The sequence below is a fragment of the Megascapheus bottae genome, chromosome 21 (assembly GCF_031878675.1).
Source record: "Megascapheus bottae isolate mThoBot1 chromosome 21, mThoBot2.hap1, whole genome shotgun sequence".
Classification (NCBI taxonomy): domain Eukaryota; kingdom Metazoa; phylum Chordata; class Mammalia; order Rodentia; family Geomyidae; genus Megascapheus; species Megascapheus bottae.
This window is the reverse complement of record NC_143529.1, coordinates 35,378,094-35,392,772: the sequence shown is the minus strand read 5'-3', so window position 1 is coordinate 35,392,772 and position 14,679 is coordinate 35,378,094. Positions and strand designations below refer to the sequence as shown.

Below are 14,679 nucleotides of genomic sequence, written 5' to 3'. Positions count from 1 at the left end.
GGGGGCGGGGGGTGCCGGGCCTGGGCACCGCCCTTTATTGTTTCTCGCTCAGGGCTTTGCTTCCAGGTGGTTGACCCGGGGTACAGCGTAACGGTTCCAGGGGGGATTGCTGGGCTCTTTTCGAGGGGCTTCTTCGGGAGGTAACATTTGGGGGGAAATAGAGCGCACATGGGGGCAAACGACCGGGTAACCTGGGAATCCGCCGCGCTAAGGACAATGTCTGCCGGGCTCACGTCGGGCAGGGTGGACTGCGAACCACACATATCGACTTTCGCACGCTCAAGGGCAGGCGAGCGGAAGCACTCACCCGCCATCGCTCGCGTCGGCGGCCTCAGCCCCGCCTCCGCCGCCACACCCACTCTCTGGCGCCAACCTCGACCTCCCCGGCGCGCCCTCCGCTCCGCGACTGAGGAAACGCGGTATCCGTCAGGTCTCGCGAGATTAGACGATGCTGCCGCGGGGCACCCTGGGAAATGTAGTCCCGAGTCCAAAAAAAAAAAAATCTGTTCCCAGAGACCCCAGTCCACGCCAAGATGGCGGCGCCCAGCGGAGTTAAATCCGTTCGCCTCGCGTTCTGGTCGGGGCGGGAGTCTGGGCTTTAGGCTGTAAGTTGAGGCCGGCCCGGGATCCAGGGAGGGATGGAGGCACACGGAGGTGTGGGGACAGTGGCGTGGGTCGCACGGCCGGTGGATGGCGAGGCGAGGGGCGGCCGGGCCTGACCGCGGCGTGAGTCCGGACCGGGGTGCGGGCCGCGCGGTCCCGGCCGGGTCGCTGCCCCGACCCCACCCCACCCCACCCCCGGCCGCCGGGTGGACTGGAAATCCGGGGCTTTGGCCGAGCGGACTCTGGAGTTCGGTGTGGTGTGGGGAACGAGCTGAAAGGGAAAATCAGGTCGTTTCTGTCCCGGCCGCCTGGGCGGGCGGCTGGGAGCGGCGCGCGCACCGCCCTGCGGGCGGCGGGCCGGGCTCCTGGGAGAGGTCCCCCTGCGTGACCCCCTAATGTCCAGCCTGGCACGCGGTTCTCAGGGCGCGCGGGCGGCAGTCGTGGATGCACCCAGTTCCCTGCCAACCCTCAGACTCCAGGACTACTGGGCCTTCAGTGATTTTTATCCTTTTCATGACTAATGTGAATACGCATTAAAAAAAATAATACACAGCTCTCATTTCGTGTGGACGCTGCCGGCGCCTCGGTGTGGTTTAATGTACTGCCACATTGTAGGTGTAAAGAAATAGAGGACCTTCTTCGAGGCCACCCGTCCCGGCAGCCGCGGGTCCTGCTAGAAATCTAAAACATTTAAATCTTACTGCCTTCGAACGGTCTGGTCTACGAAGCATTGAACAAAAATCAGTTCTCCGAAGTGTAAGGAAGACGTGGGGGAAACGTGTGTTTAAAAGTAAAAAGCGTTTATGGAGCATCACTTTTTTGTTGTTGTTGTTTTTAAGGAGAAAAATTCCACAATGTTTGGGGACCTATTTGAAGAGGATTATTCCAGTGTGTCAAATAATCAGTGTGGAAAAGGGAAGAACTTAAAGACTAAAACGTTGGAGCCACCTGCTCCTAGAGAATTCACCAATTTAAGTGGAATAAGAAATCAGGGTGGAACCTGTTACCTCAATTCCCTTCTTCAGACTCTTCATTTCACACCTGAATTCAGAGGTATGCTATATTACATGCATTTGAATAGTTGTACATACCATTGACTTTAAGTGTAGCTAATTATATGAATAAAAATAGAGTTTGGGTTTTTTTTTTTCTGCAGGCTGGCTTTGAACCCATGATCCTTAAATCTCAGCTAGGATTACAGGTGTGAGCCACCGGCTTTAGAGTTTCTTAAAATTATATTCCAGTGGGCGTGTGGCTCACGTGGCTCACGACTGTGAACCTACCTACTTAGGAGGCTGAGGTCTGAGGATCAAGGTTCAAAGCCAGCCCCTGTGCACAAAAGCACCTGAGACTCTTATGTCTAATGAACCTCTAGTAAACAGGAAATGGGGCTTGACTCAAGGGTAGGGTGGTAGCCTTGAGCTGAAGAGCTCAGAGATAGTCCCCAGGCAGAGTTCAAGCCCCAAAAATCCACAAAGAAAAAAAAATGTATTCCACAGTATATGTTCATTGTTGCAAACATAAGATACAAATTCATGGTTTTTCTCTGCAAGGAAGGTTAATATAGTGACTGATTTTAGTAATGTTTAATAACAAAATTTGAAGGCAATTTATTTTCTAATTTCTATGATTTAAAACAACCTAAAGAAAATTCTGTCTTGAAACAGGGTACATATATTTTTATTCATTTTTTTTTTCCAGTCCTGGGGCCTAAATTCAGGCCTCAACACTGTCCTTGGGCTTTTTCCTCAAGGGTAGTGCTCTGCCACTTGAGCCACAGCACTACTTCCGGCTTTTCTATGTATGTGGTAGCATAGAATTGAACCCAGGTCTTCATGTATGCTAGGCAAGCACTCTATCACTAGGCAAAACTCTCAGCCCTTATTCATGTATTTCTGAGTCTTAATACTTTCTACAAACGCCTAGGCCAGATTCAGTCATATGCTGATTTTTGGAGTGGATTGAGGTGTTAGTATTTATACACATTCACAATTGCTCATCTGCAGTTCTGAAATCCAGAAAATCTGATCTGACCTAAACTTTGGCCTCAGAACTTAATCTAGCCAGGTGCTAAGGTAGTCAGTCATACCTGTAAGCCTAGCAACTCAGGAAGCTGCGATTGAGTATTGTGAAGCTAGCCCAAGTAGGAAATCTGAGACTCTAATCTCCAGTTGATTACCAGAAAAGCCAGAAATGAATCTGTGGTTCAGTTGACAGAGTGCTAGTATTGAGCAAAAAAAAAAAAAAAAAAAGCTCAGGGACAGTGCACACATGTATGTACATACATATACACACGTTTAATGTATTGTGGAACTATACAGATTCTTGTCTCACTAGGACTGTTATTCATACTGTGATTCCCAGGATGTTAATCTTTTTTTTGTGTGTGTGGGGGGGGGGGGGGGTGAGTCATAGGGCTTGAACTCTGCCTGAATGCTGTACCTGAGCTCTTCAGCTACTAGCCTATGCTTGAGCCAAGCCTCACTTCCCAGTTTTCTAGAGGTTTATTGGAGATAAGAGTCTCAGGTCCTTTTGTGCTCAGGGGCTGGCTTTGACTTGATCCTCAGAACTCAGCCTCCTGAGTAGCTAGGATTACAGTGGTGAGCCACCGTGACTGGCTCTCAGGATGTTAATCTTGATTAAAGGGTTCTGTCTGCCTAGACCCTGCTGAGAATGGAAAATCATATATGTATAACACTTTCTTCATATCTTTCTGAACTCAAGAAATTCTGAAATCCAAAGACTCATTTTAGATAAAGAGTAGAAACCCTAGCCAGGCTCACATCTGTATCCTAGTTACTTGGGAGGCTGAGATCTGAGGATTGAGGTTCAAAGCCATCCCAAAAAGACCTGAGACTTATTTCCAACTAACCTCTAGAAAATAGGAAGTGGGGCTATGGCTCCTGGGGTAGGGAGGTAGCCTTGAGCTGAAGAGCTCAGGGACAGTGCCTAAACCCAGGGGTAGCATGGTAGCCTTGAGTTGAAGTGCTTAGAGACAGCACCCCGGCCAAGTTCAAGCCCCATTACCCACTCTCCCCCCTCTTACCGAAAAAAGAAAAGAATAGAAACCCACTCAGATGCTCTGTATTTTAACAAAAAGTTGGGAGGTTATTGTTAGGATCAAGAGGACTTCCTCAGAAATCAGATTGACTTAACTAGGCCCTTCATTTCTTGCCCCTATTTATACGTTTGTCCTATCCCATCTGTCCTTCCTTCCATCCTCCCTTTTTCTTTTTTCCTCCCTCCCTCCCTTTTTTCTTTCTTTTCTTTCTTCATTTCTCTGTCTCTGCTTTTATCTCTCCTTTCCTTCCTTCCCTTTCTCTCTTCCTTTCTATCTTACCCTTCATTCCCCTTCCTCCTCTCTCTCTCTCTTTCTCTCTCTCTCCTTCCTTCCCTCTCTCTCCCCCTATCTCTCTCTCCCCCTCTCCCTCTCCCTCCCTCCTTCCCTCCCTCCCTCTTGCCCTCTCCCTCGCCCCGCCTGCCTGTCTGCCTGCTTGCCTTCCTTCTATCTTTCCAGTTTTGTTTTAGTTTCTGTTAGTTTTAGTAAAATTAAGAGTCTTACAGACTTGGACCAGAAGTGTGGCCTAGTGGTAGAGTGCTCGCCTAGCACACACAAGGCCCTGGTTTTGATTCCTTGGTACCACATACTCACACATAAGCTGGAAGTGGTGCTGTGGCTCAAGTGGTAGGCACTAGCCTTGAGAAAGCTCAAAGATGGTACACAGGCCCCGAGTTCAAGCCCCAGGATCGAACAGGAAAAGAAAAGTCTCACAGTCTTTCCTGTAGGGCTGGCTTTGAACTATGATCCTGAGATTTCCACCTTCTAGGATCACAGGCATGAGTCAAGGACACTCAGCTCTCTGTTTATTTTCTTTTTCTTTCTTCTTTTTTTTTTTTTTTTGGTAAATACTTCATTTGTATTTTATTTCATCAAACATGGCTATTTGAATGTCTATTTGGGGCTGGGTTTAAGTCCTGAGCACATTCATTCTCAGTCTCAAGTTGTGAGTTCTTGTTAGAGACATAGGAACATTTCATACTTTGGCTCCTAATATTGGCCTTACGGGAGAATGAGAGAGAGGAAGAAGGATATGGAGGAGGGAAAAGAATTAAGAGGAAGAGGAGGAGAAGGAGGAGACGACGAGGACAAGGACAAGGAGGAGAAAAATGCTAAGACATTTTAGAAAGAGTAGCATTTATAGCAATGCAATTTAATTCTTTTAATTTCGCTTTTATATGTTTCTAATCTCTCAGTAACAGGTAAGGCTGCAGGGGCTCTTTAGTGTCAGAATAGGTAACTGTTCTAACAAGAAGTTAACAACAATGACAACAACAAAAATCAGTCTTCAAGATCACAAGCTCACTTTCAAAGATGTGGCAAATCCCTTCAACTTTCTGTAGCCTATAGCTTTTTTTTTTTCAATTTGGTCTTTTTAGTCAACGTTTTAATTTGTTGTTAGGAGAGAATAACAGCTAGCTAAATTATGGGATAAAAACTCTAGGTTTCCTCTTAAGCTTTTTTTTTATTAGAGAATTTATTAACATTAATTTTTACATCATATTTCAAATGACATGTTTAACAAGCAAATATTCAAGAAGGTAATCTCTATGTACAGTCACTGGCCCTTAGTTTTTAAAACATAATTAAAATTAGGCTGAGGGTTTGTGTGTCATAGATACATATTAATCTATGTAATAAAACATTATGTCTTTAGAGCCATACATTTTTATGTAGTTGTGTTTATATTTCCAATACCATGTCCATAGCATTGGGTACGCAAATATTGAGTCCTCGCTCTTGTACTGTTTGGATCTAATAGCCACATATTAAGGATACCATGCGCCCTTTGTTCCTTGGTCTTGACTTGTCTCACTCAACATGATTTGCTCTAGATTTATCTACTTCTCTGTGAATGTCATTATTTTATCTTGTCTGTTGGCTATGTAGAATTCCACTGTATATATATATACCACATTTTCTGTATCCATTCATCTGCAATAGGGCATCGGGGTTGATTCCATCGCCTGGCTATTGTGAATAGTGCAGAGATGAACATAGCTGAGCAGGTGTCCTTATCATATCTTGGGTTATGATGTTCAGGATAGATGCCCAGGAGTGGTATGGCAGGATCATGGAGAAGATCAATTTACAGTTCTTTAAGAAACTTCCACACTGCTTTCCAGAGTGGCTGAACAGTTTACAATCCCACCAGCAGTGTAGTAGGGTTCCTTTTTCTCCACAACCCCACCAACAATTGTCATTGTCTGAGTTCAAAATCTTGGCCATTCTTGTTGGGGTAAGGTGATATCTTAGGGTTGTTTTTATTTGCATTTCCTTTATGACCATGGATGATGAGGATTTTCTCATATGTTTTTCTGCCATTTTTAACCTCTTCTTTTGATAAGTCTCTCTTTAGTTCCCTTGCCCATTTAGTGAATGGTTTGTTGGGCTTGGGGCAGGGATTAGTTTCTTGAGTTTCCAGTTGGTTGGCTGTCTTTTCTACTTTAGTAGCTATGCTTTTATCTGTGCAGAAACTTTTTATTTTTAGGTAGTCCCATTTATCGAGTCTCTCTCCAATCTGTTGTGACCCTGGGATTCTGTTCAGGAATCTTTTGCCTGTGTCTATGAGTTCCAGTGTCTCTCCAGCTCTGTCCTGTAGCAGTTTCAAGGTTTCCAGTCTGACATTGAGGTCTTTGATCCATTTTGAGTTAATGATTGTGCATGGCGAAAGGCTAGGGTCATTTTTTAGTTTTCTGCATGTGGCTAGCCAGTTTTGCCAGCACCAATAATTGAATAGACTATGTTTGTTCCATTGACTATCTTTGGGTCCTTTGTGAAATACAAGTTGACTATAGGTATGTGGTTCTATTTCTGGGTCTTCTGTTCCACTGATCTTCTGGTCTGGTTTTGTGCCAATACCATGCTGTTTTTGTTATTATGGCTCTATAGTAGAGCTTGAAGTCTGGTATTATAATACAACCTGCATTGCTCTTTTTGCCTAGAATTGTTTTGTCTATTCTAGGTCTTTTCTTGTTCCATATGAATCTTTGGATTATATCTTCTATTTCTGTAAATAATGTCTTTGGGATTTTGATGGGGATTGCATTGAATTTGTATATCAATTTTGGCAGTATGGCCATTTTCACTCTATTGGTTCTCCCTATCCATGAGCATGGGATGTCTTTCCATTTCCTGGTGTTCTGTGTTTCTTTTAATCCAGTTTGTGGATCTCTTTGCATTGCAATGGTTAGGGGCCCCAGTATTATGTAGAATCCCCTCAGGGTCTCCATGCTCCTAGGATAGCCTGATTCATCCTATAGCTGTGCCACAGAAGAGGAACCTCTTCCCACCACCAGCCAATTTATTAGAGCTTTAATAATGTAGTAGATCTCTTGTTTCTAAGCCTAAAAAAAAAAAAAAAAAACCAATACTTCCTTTTCTGGAGATTTTTAGCATTGTCCCTGATTCTGTTCACTCCAGAAAATTTTCCTCTTGATACATTGAATAATTCCACTCTCAGGAATTTCCAGCTTTACTGAAGAAAATACGGTGGCAAAACTATAAATGAAGAGCAGAAAAACAAAAGGCAAGAATGTAAAACATGCCCTTCCTGTGATGGGGGTATAAATGGGAGTGAGAAAGAGTGCAGAAGGTGAAAGAAAGTAAATTTGGTCAACATACTTTATGTACATGTGAAAGGGTGGAAAATGAGCTAGGCACTGGTGGTTCACACCTGTAAATCCTAGCTCCTTAGAAGGCTGAGATCTAAAGGTTACCATCTGACTCCAGCTCAGACAGGAAAGTCTATAAGACTCATCTCCAACAGAGTACTCAGAAAAGGCTGGAAGTAATGCTGTGGTTCAAGTGGTAGACAACTAGCCTTGATGCAATAGACACTCAGGGATAGCACTCAAGTCTGAGTTCAAACCCACAACCAGCACCCCTCCACCATCAAAAAAAATACAAGAAAAGAAAAAAATGAAGCTTTTAGGAAAGGGAAATAAGAGAGAGTGATGGAGGAAATGAAGGTCTAAATAAAAATCTCCTTGTACAACTAATTGATGATAATAAAAAGTGTAAAGGGCTGAGAATGTGGTTTAGTGGTAGAGGTGCTTGCTTAGTATGCATGAAGCCCTGGGTTTGATTCCTCAGTACCACATAAACAGAAACAGCAGGAAATGGTGCTGTGGCTCAAGTGGTAGAGTGATAGCCTTGGTCAAAAGAAACTCTTGAAGTTCTGGGAATGTGGCCTAGTGGTAGATGCTTACCTAGCATGCACAAAAGACCTGGGCTTGATTCCTCAGTACCACATACATAGAAAAAGCCAGAAGTGGTACTGTGGCTCAAGTGGTAGAGCACTAGCCTTGTGGAAAGCCCAAGAACAGTGCTCAGGCCCTGAGTTCAAGCTGTAAGACAAAGAGAGAGAGAGAGAGAGAGAGAGAGAGAGAGAGAGAGAGAGAAAGGAAGGGGGGGAGGGAGAAAGATAGACTGGGTGCAGTGGCTCACACCTGTAATCCTAGCTACTTCGGAGGCTGAGATTTGAGGATCAGTCTTCAAAGCCAGTCCAGGCATAAAAGGACCTGAGACCCTTATCTCCAGTTAACCTCTAGAAAAAGAAATGGCTTGGCTCAAGGGTAGGGTGGTAGCTTTGAGCTGAAAAGCTCAGGGACAGCGCCCAGGCTGAGTTCAAGCCACATGACTCACAAAAGAAAAGGAGGGCTGGGAAGAGGAAGGGAGGGAGCGAGCAGGGAGGGAGAGAAAGAGAGGGAAGAAGGGAAGGAAGGAAGGAAAAAAGAAAAAAGTAAAGGTAAAGAATTTTCAGCATTAGCTAAGAGGGCTAAATTCTTTTTGTTGTTGTTTTCAGATTTTAATATGGTTGAAGTTAAAGGGCAACTTGAAGTAGAAAAGTAATCTCAAGGGGCCGGGAGTTTGGCCTAGTGGTTAAAGTGCTTGTCTAGCATGCATGAAGACCCGGGTTCAATTCCTCGGTACCACATACATAGAAGAAAGCCAGAAGTGGTGCTGAGGCTCAAGTGGTAGAGCTCTAGCCTTGAGAAAGTCCAAGGACAGTGCTCAAGCCCTGAGCTCAAGCCCAGGACTGGCAAAAAAAAAAAAAAAAAGAAAAGTAATCTCAAGAAGAGACTGAGAGGGCTGGGAATTTGGCCTAGTGGTAGAGTGCTTGCCTTAGTATGCACAAAGACCCAGGTTCAATTCCTTGGTACCACGTACATTGAAAAGGCCAGAAATGGTGATAGAGCTCTAGTCTTTAGAAAGTCCAAAAAGAGACTGAGAAACACTTAGATGGCCAAGGCAGGAAAAATCACAAGTTTGAGGTCAGTGTAGGCTACGTAGTGAGTCTCTGACTCAAAAAGAGAGAGGAGAGGAGGGGAGTGAAGAGGAAGAGAAAAAGAGAGACTGAAGAAAAGATTGAGGAAAAAAGTAAGGGTAGTGGTGGCTCATGGAAGCTGGCCCAAGGCAGGAGTAGGACTGACAGCTGCAGGCTAGCTTTTTGTGGCTGGCCAAAGACATGGCTTTGGCTTTGATATAGGGGATGTGTGCCCTTGCACAGCTCAAGCAAAATCCTGTCCATGTAAAGGAGAACTATACTTGGGGAAAGGTAAAGACTAATAGCAGTGGGGGAGAAAATTTGAAGACACAGATAGATAGATAGATAGATAGATAGATAGATAGATAGATATAGATACATATATAATTTTAGATTAAGGCAAGTTGAGTTCATTGTACTCTGAGGATAATGTAGCTAGGAGTAGTGAGGATAATAAAGACCCTGTGTGAATATTTTTTTGTTTTTGTTTTTGTGGTCCTGGGGCTTGAACTCTAGGCCTGGACACTGTCCCTGAGTTCTTCAGCTCAAAGCTACTCTTCTACCCCTGGAGCCACAGCCCCACTTCCATTTTTCTAGTCATTAATTGGAGATAAGAGTCTCATGGTCTTGAGTGCCCAGGCTAGCTTTGAACCTCGATCCTCAGGTCTTGGGCTCCTGGGTAGCTAGGTTACAGGTGTGAGGTACCATGCCCGGTGCTGTGTGAATGGTTTATGCTTTAACCTATAGGCTTACAGTTCATTTTTGTCCAGTCTCAGAACTTCATGGGGACTATACCATACATTAATTACTTGAACTACAACTGTTTCTGATAAAAACATATACACTTAATATCCATTGTCTTCCTGGAGCATATCAAATTTTCCCTGGAGGAAATCAGGATACAGACTTCCTAAAAGATTAATATATACCCTCAATGAGTGATGAACCTACATGCTAAATCACTGTTTTTAAATTATGGAGACTGATACAAAGTTGGCACCTTTTACCCATTATCCACAGAAAAGACATTTGTATACCCCACTCCCCACAAGGGAATTGTGTAACATCAAGGTAAAAGATGGTCCTTCCCATGAAAGATGGATTGTCAGCCTTGTTTTTGAAAATGCATACATGTCATTCTGTGTTTCCTGGGATTCCCTATGACTTTGGAGTTCCTGCCACCAGAGGCAACAAAAATCAGTTATTTCTGATGATACTGTTCATAGATGGTCTGAGTATGATTTTATGGTGCTGTGGATTGAACCTAAGGCCTTGCATGTGCTAGAAGCACTCTGCCACTGACCTACTTCTCTAGCTTTGGGTTTTTGAGCCAGGGTCTTGTTACGGAGTTCAGGCTGGCTTCTAACTTGATATGAAGTTTAAGCAGGCCTTGAAATCCTCCTATGTCTGCTTCCCAAGTGCTAGGATTACAAGTATGCCCCACCATTCCCTGTATGTGTACTTTTAGGTGTGTGAACTAATGATTGATGGGGGTTTGGGATCCTCCCCATTCTGAAACCTTAGCATATCACTTTATTTTCTTAGATTCAGTGCACAAAAATGTTGTAAGAAGCAAGTGCAGATTGAGGGTGTAAATATGGCTACAGTCATATTTTTAGGTCTTTAAGGATATTGCTTAGTTGTGGTTTTGGCTTTCTAATGATTGTTTTCTAAGATGAAATCATGTCATTGACATCTCTGGTTCTACTTTTATTTAGAAGCTTTATTTTCTCTTGGTCCAGAAGAGCTTGGTTCCTTAGAAGATAAGGATAAACCTGATGCAAAGGTATTAAATCTATAACTTACTGGTGTCTTTTGAAATATTAAAGAAATGGTTTTTAAAAGAGGAGTTAAGTTGCTTATCCATAGAAAACCATAATATTTATTACCAGTGTATTCTTTATTTTTATTTATTTATTTATTTTTGCCAGTCCTAGGCTTGAGCTCAGGGTCTGAGCACCGTCCTTGGGCTTTCTCAAGGCTAGAGCTCTACCACTTGAGCCTCAGCACCACTTCTGGCTTTTTTCTATGTATGTGGTACCAAGGAATCGAACCCAGGTCTTCATGCATGCTAGGCAAGCACTTTAACCACTAGGCCAAACTCCCGGCCCTGTATTCTTTATTTTTATAAAGTGATTTGCTTTTTACTCTTAGCAATGAAATTATCTTTCTAAACAGCAGAATTTTCCAGTACAATGCTGGTAATACTTTGATAAACTTATCTTACAATGCTATGTTTATAACTTACAGTAGAGATATTAATAAATTGTCCACATTAGCCCACCAGAACATCTATTTAATGCACTTATTTGCACAATATGGAGAAAGAATTATTGAAAGAAATATTTTTCAATTTGGTGTTATGGAATTTATTTGGTGTTGTTATTTTGTATGTTGCTGTAGAGAAATTAAATTTCAGACAGAGCTATAAGTCATGTTGTCCCTGTCCAGCCCTCTACTCCTCACCATGATGCTCAAATCTGCGTGCGTGTGTGTGTGTGTGCGCGCGTGCCACACACTCATGCATGCATGTGTGCACGTGAATACATCACACACATCAGTATTGAGATTTAATTCAAGATCTCAAGCTCTCTTGGTATTTTTGCCCAAGGTTGAGACTCTACCACTTGAGTCACACTTTTGCTTCTGGCCTTTTGCTGGCTAGTTGGTTTTAAGAATTTCTTAGCTTTGTCTGCCAGGGCTGGGTGTGAACCTCAGTCTTCAAATCTCAGCTTCCTAAGTAGCTAGGATTACAGGCATGAATCTCCTAAATCCTTAGCTAGGATTACTGGCATGAATCTCCTAAGTCCTTAGCTAGGATTATAGGCATGAATCACCATGACCAGCTGTAAATTTTTTTTTTTTTTTGGTGGGTCATGGGGCTTGAACTTGGCCTGGGTGCTGTCTCTGAGCTCTCCAGCTCAAGGCAACCACCCTACCCTTGAGCCAAGCCTCACTTCCCATTTTCTAGAGGTTAATTGGAGATAAGAGTCTCTGGTCCTTTTGTGCCCAGGCTGGCTTTGAACCTTGATCCTCAGATCTTAGCCTCCTGAGTAGCTAGTATTACCGGTGTGAGCCACTGCACCTGGCTAGAAAAATGTACTTTTTTTTTTTTCCAGTCCTGGGGCGCTTAAACTCAGGGCCTGAGCACTCTCAAGGCGAGCACTCTACCACTTGAGCCACAGCACCACTAATGCATATATATATATTTTTATATATATATATATATATATATATATATATATATATATATATATATATATATATCCAGGTCTTCCTGTCTTCCTGCATGCTGCTAGGCAAGCACTCTTACCACTAGGCCAAACTCCTGGTCCCCAGCTGTAATTCTTTACTGCAGTGTTTCATGATGTTACCCAGTGCTTCTCAAACCAATTGTGTGATAAGCAGCCAGTTTTTATGTCATTTTCCCCTCTCAACCTTTACAGATCAATATAGTAAAATTTCCACAGAAGTTTCTAAATGCCTGTTCCCACTTCAACTCTCAAAGTCTAATCTGCAGACTGGATTCTGAAGAGCCTTGCTTGATGTAAGGCAAGAGCAGCCCAAACCCAGCAGAAAGGGCAAGAGGATTCCACTAGCCCCAAGAAGCACCAGGACTCCAGAGGAGATGTGTCCTATATGACCTGTAGGAATCTATCAGTGATAGGGAAAAAATGAAATAGGAGATATTCTGCTGTGATGATTTGGGTGGTTTATTTGGGTTTTAGTTTTAGTCTTAATATTGACTTGAAATATGCATGCCAAGATTGAAAACTCTTAAAATATCTAAAACTTTTTAGACTACATTAGAATTCCAAAGAGTTGCATCTTAATTAGTTCTTTGTAATGAGAGATTTATACACTCTGTTGAATGAACTAGAGGTAGGGTAAAACCAGTCTACTGTTCTTTTACAAATCTTTCCTCAGTATGTTAAAAGGCTCATGTAAAATGCATTTGCTTTGTCCCCCAGGTTCGAATTATACCTTTACAATTGCAGCGCTTGTTTGCTCAGCTTCTGCTCTTAGACCAGGAAGCTGCCTCTACAACAGACCTCACTGACAGCTTTGGGTGGACCAGCAATGAGGTATGAAGACCTGGGTAATCTTGTCTTACAATCTTGGTCTATTGTTTGATTGTTGCTTTACATTAAGTACTTACAAGCCAGAGGGATATTTGTTCAATGGGTACTGTATACATGGGTTTATGTGTGGTTGTGACTTGGGGTTTGGGAGAAGTATAGGAACTGATGTCTTTGTAATTCTTTTCTAAAATAATCTTCATCAAGTCTTGTTGAGATTTAAAAAACAAAACAACAAAAAAAAGAAAACACCTAAATTGGACGTGGTGTCTCACACCTGTGATCCTAGCTACCCAGGATGCTGAGATCTGAGGATCAAGGTTCAAAGCCAGCTGGACACAAAAGGAACTGAGACTCTTATCTCCAATTAACCTCTAGAAAACGGGAAGTGGGGCTTGGCTTGATGGTAGGGTGGTAGCCTTAAGCTGAAGAGCTCAGTGATAGCACCCAGGCTGAGTTCAAGCCCTATAGCCCAGAGGGGAAAAAAAAAAAAAGAGGGGGTGGCGGGAGTTTGGCCTAGTGGTAGAGTGCTTGCCTAGCGTGCTCGAAGACCTGGGTTCCATTCCTTGGTACCACATACATAGAAAAAAGCCGGAAGTGGTGCTGAGGTTTAAGTGGTAGAGATCTAGCCTTGAGAGAAAGTCCATGGACAGTGCTCAGGCCTTGAGCTCAAGTCCAGGACGGAAGGAAAAAAAAAAAACAAAAAAACACCTAGAAACAGCATGTAGAAATTATTTGCCATATATGGGGCAATCTGCTCAGTCTTCAGTCTTCCATTTGTGGCCAGTGTTTTCATGTTCTCCATCCTGATTTATCCCTGACTATTCATTTTCTTCTGCAATGGGGAGTAGGAGTGGTATTCCTCCCCTTTGTTTATTAGAGTTCCTAAAGGGCATTCTACCACATTCAAGCACTAAACATTTGTCAGCAACAAGGATAATGCTGATGTTATCAGCATTATCATCACTAAATAAGTCTGATTTGTCATTGTCACTTTCCCTTCTCCCCAGGCGATTCTTGGTAAACTTGGTTGTCTGTTTTCATGCAGTTCCCTATTTCTTAAAACAATACAAAATTCTTCATTTTTGGATTTTTTTTTTTTTTTTTTTTTTGGTGGGTCATGGGGCTTGAAATCTAGGCCTGGGCACTGTCCCTGAGCTCTTCGGCTCAAGGCTACCTCCCTTCCTCTGGAGCCACAGTGCTAGTGGTTAGTTGGAGAGGAGAGTCTCACAGTCCTTAGTGCCTGGCCTGGCTTTGAACTGTGATTCTCAGATCTCAGCCTCCTGAGTAGCTACCGAGGTGTGAGCCACCGAGCCCAGCTTTCTTTATGGATTTTTCTACGTAAAATTTTGTAGGAAGCCCTCCAGGACTACACCTGTAGTGGCACCATTGCCAAATGAAGGCATATTTAGAAACAGCTGAAAAACTACCACAAGTGTCCTGTTCCTCAGGGCCAGTATGGTAGCACAAATTTACGTTCTCTACTGTCTTGTATTTTAAAGATTTTTTTTGTTGTTGTTTTGGTGGTACTGGGATTTGAACTCCAGGCTTTATACTCACCAGGCAGGTCTGCTACTACTTGAGCCACCTCCCCAACCCTGTGTCTTGTACTTTAAAAGGCAAGAAAAAGATGCCAAGTCCCACACCTTACTCAGTTTTCATCCCCTTTT

At 43.2% G+C, this 14,679-nt stretch overlaps 1 protein-coding gene across 5 annotated transcripts in view; it reads left to right on the top strand.

Annotated features, from left to right (window-relative positions):
* The first annotated feature begins 490 nt into the window (after window positions 1-490).
* The window catches only part of Usp40 (ubiquitin specific peptidase 40), a 74,645-nt gene continuing 60,456 nt past the window's right edge, over window positions 491-14,679 (top strand). For 3 of the 5 annotated variants that reach the window (XM_090355071.1, XM_090355070.1, XM_090355069.1), the window contains exons 1-4: window positions 495-605; window positions 1,443-1,656; window positions 10,649-10,716; window positions 12,902-13,015. In XM_090355071.1, coding sequence (XP_090211197.1) covers window positions 1,458-1,656; window positions 10,649-10,716; window positions 12,902-13,015 — 381 coding nt within the window. In that variant the 5' untranslated portion in view covers window positions 495-605; window positions 1,443-1,457. Of the gene's footprint in view, window positions 606-1,442; window positions 1,657-10,648; window positions 10,717-12,901; window positions 13,016-14,679 lie in introns of those variants that run through there. The other 2 variants (XM_090355073.1, XM_090355072.1) reach the window with 2 other exon arrangements.